Here is a 7,750-nt window from a genome sequence, read left to right as displayed (position 1 = left end):
AGGAAGGGGTGGGCCAATGGCGTGGTGGTGAAGAGAGCGTTGGCTAAGTGGAGGGCGGCGACGGGCGTGGATGTTGTGGCAGTGAACTGAAGGGAAAGGGGCGGGGGCCGATGACGGGGGCGGGGTTAGGTTCTTTTTGTTTTTAAATTAAAAAATATATGTTATTAAAAATATTATATATTTTATATAAAAATTAGTATTTTTACTGTTTAAAAAATATTTTTTATATATATTATAATTATTAATAAATTTTATATATAATTATTATATAAAAATAATATTTATTCTTAAACAACTCATGCGCACCGTCAAGAGGGACGAGTGCATTACACACCTCCCTATAAGGGGGTAAATTTGTGACGTCCTTAGGATTTTACACATAATCGAGAGATTAATTAGTAACTATTAAAAAATTTAATTTAATTATAAATAAATTATATATCATAATTGAAATATAATAAAACTTGAACGGACTAAATTGAAATTCATTATAATATTTGAGAACAAATTATATTAATTAAAAAATTAAATAGGATATAATAGTAATTATTGAAAAGATTAAATAAAATAAAAATAATATAAAAAAAAAAAGAAGTGAGCATCATCATGCCACCAACCGCCTCACCCACCCATACATCATTATATATTTATATATATGTACATTGGTTTGCAATTTGCCTCACACACACACGCGCGCGCGTTCACTTAACCACAATATTTTACGAGTTTAACTAATTTAAATTAATGTTAAATTAAATATCACATTTTATATAGAAATGATATAGTTGGTTGATGAAATCATTAAATTTATTAGATTTAAATAGTACAATAGTTAATTTACGCAATCCCAGCGTTTATTAACCAAATATGTATTTCTATATATTGGGGGGTTTAATTAAATTATATAGTGGCAAGGAATCGATAGAAAATTCATAAAAATATTTCTAAAATAATGTTTAAGAAATATTATATTATTAAAATGAAAAAATGAGGTTTTTAATGATAATCTAATTTATGAATGTTATTAAAAATGATAGTTATAAATATATACGGGATTTGATTAAATAAATTCTTATGAGTTAGTTGACAAATTAAATATATACTTGAGAAGATTAGAAAGTTTAGTTATTTTTTAGGAAAATGGAACAAATGTTTTATATAAATAAAATATTAAAAGACTGGGGAAAAGATACGAATATTATTTAATATCTTATTTGGTCATTTACGATATTCTTTATATATAGAATATACGGATAATACTTTATTATAGGAGGTGAAGATAAAGTAGAGGATTGAGCAGCTATTGGGATTAACGGAATCATTTTGAGATTTGAAGTAAGTATACCTAATTGATTTATATATATATATATATATGTGTGTGTGTGTGTGTGTAGTATTAGATTTATAGGGTGCTTATTTATTCGACCATTAATTTGAATTTATATTTATATATGTGAATAAAGTATATTGATTGTTTATATATATATGATCGTCGAATATCTGTTGAGTTATTTTAATATCGATGAAATTGTTATTACGTGTTACATGTGTTTGTATTGCACGGAAGTTTTGTATAAGTGATTGTTGAATGAAATCGAATGAAAACGTTATTAATCAGAAAATAGTTATTATAGAAAATTGAATAATAAAGTTGGTGATATTGCTGTTGTGAGTTGAAATAAAAGATGGTGCTTACCTAGTTGGGAGTCAATGGTTTACAATAATGTCATTAATGATGATGTGATTGATGACGTAATATAAAAAATAAATAAATTAAGTTAGGTACGATGGCGCGTATGATACCAATATATTTCGGGTAGCAGGAAATATCCTGTGTCGTTAGCTACACACTGGGATGGTGTGGGGATGCCAAATTTGTTGTGATATCCTGTGCTGATATTGTTATACACTGGGATAGAGAGTATGGGGATATCACTATATATGACATTGACTGAGATGATGATGGCCGACAAAATCATTGGTTGATGTACTCCAATTAGAATAAGTAGGACCCTTAGATAATAAACGATAATGTCGACTATTATGTTGTGGATTGATTTTCAGTTTTGGGTCTGTACTATTATATCTGTTGTTGATATGTGATGAATATTTGTTAGTTGATGTGAGAGCACAGTACGTGACCTATTGCCTGTGTGTATATATAGACTGATTAGTTTTACTTACTGAGTAGACAGCTCATTTCTTGCCACGTACTTTTTATCGTAAATTGTCAATATCAAATATGTATAACTAACCAACAATCAATATTACAGTAGGCAAAAAACTATTACTAAAGTAGATCAAAAAACACACAAGATGGGGCTCGAGCCCATGACCTCAATTTCATCAACTAAACTAGACCTTAGGTGCAATATTAAAGAGATCTCTAACGCAAGAACGGAATGATGACTTGATAAATTGAATTTATTTCTCAACATAACCTCAAAAATATTTAAAAGAAATAAGAAAAGAATGTCGTCTCTATCCACCACCACCCCTTATTTCTTCCATCACCACCACCGCTCTCTCCATGGCTTCTAAGCATCCCTTTTATTCTATCAATTACTAATCGATTAAAATATTTCTGTTTATAGCCGTCGATGTCTCTCCAAATACTGTCAAGATTTTTCGAACGCAATAATATGAGCTAATTTCCAAATTTAACTATAAACTTAAAGTGTTAAAATATTAATATTAACATAATTCTGATTTATAACAATTTAAATTTTTAGATGAGACAATCGTTTGATGTGATATTAGAGTCAAATAAATAAAAAGTTTCGATTTGAATCTCATTATCACTCATTTATTTCACATGTAGTGTTTGCACGTGAAGTGAGCGTGTCAACATATTGATATTAAAATGATTGTCCTCTTTAACAACTTAAAATTTTAAATGAGATAGTCGTTTGGTATGGTATCAGAGCCAGATCAAACAAGAAGCCATGAGTTCAAACCTCATTGCTTATCGTATAGAGTTTGCGCGGAAAGGGGCCGTGTTAATATATTGATATTAAAATGATTCTCCTATCTCACAATTAAATTTTTAGATGAGGTGGTCGTTTAACATTGTATGAGAGTCACGCCAACCAAGAAGCCTTATGTTTGAATCTCATGGCACTAATTTATGAAAAAAAATTATTTCACGTGCAGAGTTTGCATATGAAAAGGCATGTTAAGAACTTAAGATATCAAAAATATTATTTTATTTTTTGAGTCTTTTGAAAAGAAGGAAATTACCAAAGTCAGTGTGCTTCTTTTTAAAAAAAACCCAAAAACTAAAATAATATTTTATTTTTTTACATAGACTTGTATGAACATTTTGAACAACCTTTGCACTTTATCTAATGAGATTGCAACGTTGCTTGTAGTGTTGTAGCCTTACATTGTTTTGAGGATATTTTTGTAAACTTCGATATTGTTTCTCTGACATCTGGAAATTCGCTCTGGCATAATCATTACCCTGAAAAAAGAAGGAAAAAAATATAAATTCAAATTTGAAATTCAAAGTTCAAATGCGTGACCTTCTATAAATAGACAGATCTCCTCTCGCCTTCCTACCTAATTGATTTCTCCTCCTCTGGCATTCCAATAAGCCAGCAGAGAAAGAAGGAGAGGAATAGAAATAAAGGAAAAACAAAGCTGAAAAGTGTTGGGGAGCCAAGCATTTGTCTCATCGGAGATTGATTTTTCTTGATCTACTGTAGTTTTTCTTGCTCTCTTGACCAGGTTTCTATTCAATTTAAGGTAATTTGTGTTTTATTGTTCTAGATTTATCTTATTACTAGTTATAGCTAGATTTCGTTTATTTTGAATCGAGATGATGAGATCTGGAATCTATCTGTGTGTATGGCATTTGTTGTGAATTGTTAGATGAATGGATGATATTTGATAATCATCAGGATTATTGATTCATTTGAGTACCTGATTGATTTGATGTTTTCACGATGATTTTACTAATTTGTGTATGGAATTGGAATTATTGCATTTAATGTGATTTTCCCGATGCCAAAGATATTTGATGTATGTGAAATGTGGCTTTTCAATGTCTAAAATTCTTGCTTGTACTTCTCGATTAATTTAATGTAGTGTTTTAATTTGTTGATTTGTATTTTATTTTTATTAAAAAAGTATTGATCCTAGTGAAATTTAAATTAACTTTTTAGAGAAAGGATAAGTGAAATTAATTTTATTACCACCGAATGAACTATAAAGATCCTTCCTGATCATTGCAATAATGCTTTCTTCCTTGTGGACGCATATTCTAAGTGTGTGTTTGTTTCTAGTGTTGTAGTTTTTTACAATTTGGTTCTAAATCAATTGCTCATTTGAGGACTTGTGTGTATCCTTATGAAGTTATCATCCATAGCATGTGTTATGTTTGTTTATAATATTTGCCAATTATTATTCTATATATTCTAAAATTAGTATGTCTGCAGTTTATAGAAAATGGCCGACACTGAAGATATCCAACCTCTTGTTTGTGATAATGGAACTGGAATGGTGAAGGTTAGTACACATTCACAAATCCTATTGAAGTGATTTTGCCCATAAAAATGTTTCAAAGTTAGTGTTCACTATTTTTGCCTTTTATTTTACGTTCAGGCTGGATTTGCTGGTGATGATGCTCCTAGAGCAGTTTTCCCAAGTATTGTCGGTCGACCCCGACATACTGGTGTTATGGTTGGGATGGGGCAAAAGGATGCCTATGTCGGTGATGAAGCTCAATCTAAAAGAGGTATTTTGACCCTAAAATATCCCATTGAGCACGGGATAGTTAGCAACTGGGACGACATGGAGAAGATCTGGCATCATACTTTTTACAATGAGCTTCGTGTTGCTCCCGAGGAGCATCCTGTGCTTCTTACTGAGGCACCTCTCAACCCTAAGGCCAACAGAGAGAAAATGACCCAAATCATGTTTGAGACGTTCAATGCTCCTGCAATGTATGTCGCTATTCAAGCAGTTTTGTCTCTTTATGCTAGTGGTCGTACAACAGGTGAGTGTATGAATTGATACTTACTGTCTCATTCTTAATATGTTTGAACATTTATACTCAAAAGCTTATCAATGTGTAATTTTGTTAATAGGTATTGTGTTGGATTCTGGTGATGGTGTGAGCCATACTGTGCCAATTTATGAGGGTTACTCACTACCACATGCCATTCTTCGTTTGGATCTCGCTGGGCGTGACCTCACAGACTATCTCATGAAGATTCTAACTGAGAGAGGTTACATGTTCACTACATCTGCGGAACGAGAAATTGTTCGCGACATGAAGGAGAAGCTTTCTTATATCGCTCTTGACTATGAACAGGAGCTTGAGACTGCCAAGACTAGTTCGTCGGTTGAGAAGAATTATGAGTTACCAGATGGACAAGTTATTACAATAGGGGCTGAGAGATTCCGCTGTCCGGAAGTTCTCTTTCAACCTTCTTTCATTGGAATGGAAGCTGCTGGAATTCACGAGACTACCTACAACTCCATCATGAAATGCGATGTTGATATCAGGAAGGATCTATATGGTAACATCGTGCTCAGTGGTGGTTCGACAATGTTCACTGGAATTGCTGATCGTATGAGTAAGGAAATCACCGCCTTGGCTCCTAGCAGCATGAAGATCAAAGTTGTTGCACCACCAGAGAGAAAATACAGTGTTTGGATTGGAGGATCCATTCTTGCATCCCTCAGCACCTTCCAACAGGTTATTTCGTACTTCTATTATGTTCAACTCTTTCATTCTTTAAATTTTATCGAAGTTACATGATTATTGTTAACATGCTTGTGTACTCTAAAATAGATGTGGATTTCAAAGGGCGAATATGACGAGTCTGGTCCATCAATTGTCCACAGAAAATGCTTCTAAGATGTTGTTAAGCATTCACGGTGAGTATTACTTGTCGTCAATCCCTTGGTAAGATTTTCATGCTATGTTTGAAGAAAATTCCATTTGCTTGAAGTGGAGAAGTTTGTAGATGGGATTGTCATGGACGCCACAACGTAACCATAATGTGTCATCATGTCTCGACTAAAATAGTTTCACATTCTTATTGTTTATGGATTATGAGTATGTAATTACTTTCTTTTCTTGACATATCGTCTTGGACTTCTATCGGCGATAGGTCATTATAGTTTGAAAGTAATTGTAGTATTTCCCATTTTACGTTTTCTATTTCTTTTTTGTTAGATTTCATATTTTAGTTGCCCGGCTTAAAAACAATTATGTTTTATTTGTTGTATGAGAAACTACTATGTTTATGGTAGTTTGTAAAACTTATACTTGAAATTCCATGGTATAAATTGTGACTAAATATTCAACTGATGGTTTTTCTTTTTATCTAAATTAAGTGTCTTATCTCTCTACCTTATGCTTAAGACAAGACCGGCTTGTCTTGGACATTTCTATATCACCACTTAGCGCATGTTAGATGCAGAGCAGGCCTGTTTGTTTATGTTTTCATTTTCACTTTTAAGTACAAAATATGGTTTTTTAATTTTATATAGGTTTTCGTATGAAAATAAATTTTTTTATAGATTGATTAATGGAATTATGTTTATATTGAATTATGGTGCAAATCCATATATTTTCAACGAGAATACATGTAAAAATGAAAATCTCAGTTACTAATCTACTTTGATCTCTTTAGAAAATAGGACTTAGTAACATAATATTGTAGTTGGATCATTCTATTATACTATTTAGTATTACAGTACATTAATATGTGATTGAGGTGTATATCTTTTTCAAAATCAGAATATATAATTAAATTAAATTGCAATTTAAAAGTGCATATGTATGCTATACATGGATAGGGGTGACACTATTGTGTATACTAAAGTGAGATCGAAAATCCTTCACCCATTTATAGAGTAGCCTATTTATAGTGGATATAAAGACATGTATGTAGCATAAATCAACATAACAACAAATGATCCCTACTTTTTGAAAAACTGCACCATACATCTACTATAAATATCAATATTATTTACGCAAATTATTCCTACCTTTTGAAAATAACACACACACACCCTTAAAAATGTCAATATATTATACAAAGTACCTACACTTTTTAGTTGTAAGGGGTAATTTTTATAATTGGCAAAAATCAGGATAATATGTGTAAAACATAGATTCAAGGATGTAAATGTAATTGCTCCTAAATGTTTTGCAGTTATGACCCATATATGGACACTTGAGCAATTGCTTTTGTATTGAAAGTGGCGGTAATTTAATTGATCTATTTGATTTATAGTTAAAAGAAAGATTAATATGCACGGATTTCTTTATTTGATATTACCTTACTCTTGGATTATTGTCTCTTCATGAGGTGTTGCAGTTGATATTGGATTATTATTCTATCATATCTTTAATTTTCTTCTCTTTCTGTTATAAACCAAACATAATTTGTTAGTTGGATTGTACTCACTGCTTTATATGGTTACGGATTTGTCGGTGAACTTATAAGTTTTTTAAAATATTTTATAAGATGTCGTATAGCATTTGATATTTTTTTAAAAGAAAGATCGTATAAGATCCAAAATAGGATGTTAGAAACTTACAAGCATTTCTGAAAAAAAAAAATTGGGAGTTCCAAACTTATTTTCAGAGTCTTTACAAATCAGCTCAATTTTCTTCAATTTAATTAAAATTTATCATGAGTGATGTGTTATAAATTTTATGATCTTATTTTATCAAAAATTCTTCAACTTTTCTTTTAAAAAAGGATAAGATTTAGTGGTAGTATAAGTG

At 31.3% G+C, this 7,750-nt stretch overlaps 1 protein-coding gene across 1 annotated transcript; it reads left to right on the top strand.

Moving 5' to 3' along the window:
* The first annotated feature begins 3,527 nt into the window (after positions 1-3,527).
* LOC105178124 (actin-1) lies at positions 3,528-6,322 on the top strand. The gene is made up of 5 exons (XM_011101496.3): positions 3,528-3,747; positions 4,440-4,509; positions 4,606-4,999; positions 5,091-5,704; positions 5,801-6,322. The coding sequence occupies exons 2-5, from the start codon at positions 4,450-4,452 to the stop codon at positions 5,864-5,866; spliced, it is 1,134 nt and encodes a 377-aa protein (XP_011099798.1). The 5' UTR covers positions 3,528-3,747; positions 4,440-4,449; the 3' UTR covers positions 5,867-6,322.
* Positions 6,323-7,750: the final 1,428 nt, after the last annotated feature.

This window comes from Sesamum indicum, linkage group LG9 (assembly GCF_026168435.1).
Source record: "Sesamum indicum cultivar Baizhima isolate 11 linkage group LG9, ASM2616843v1, whole genome shotgun sequence".
Classification (NCBI taxonomy): domain Eukaryota; kingdom Viridiplantae; phylum Streptophyta; class Magnoliopsida; order Lamiales; family Pedaliaceae; genus Sesamum; species Sesamum indicum.
Note: the sequence above shows the minus strand (reverse complement) of the source record. Positions and strands in the feature narration are given on the sequence as shown.

What these genes read in the sequence shown, in the direction of transcription:
- LOC105178124 (XM_011101496.3), top strand. Translation starts at nt 4,450, where the DNA reads ATGGCCGACACTGAAGATATCCAACCTCTTGTTTGTGATAATGGAACT. An exon ending in ATGGAACTGGAATGGTGAAG is followed by an intron (nt 4,510 to 4,605) that starts GTTAGTACACAT and finishes TTTTACGTTCAG; the next exon opens with GCTGGATTTGCTGGTGATGA. An exon ending in CCCTCAGCACCTTCCAACAG is followed by an intron (nt 5,705 to 5,800) that starts GTTATTTCGTAC and finishes ACTCTAAAATAG; the next exon opens with ATGTGGATTTCAAAGGGCGA.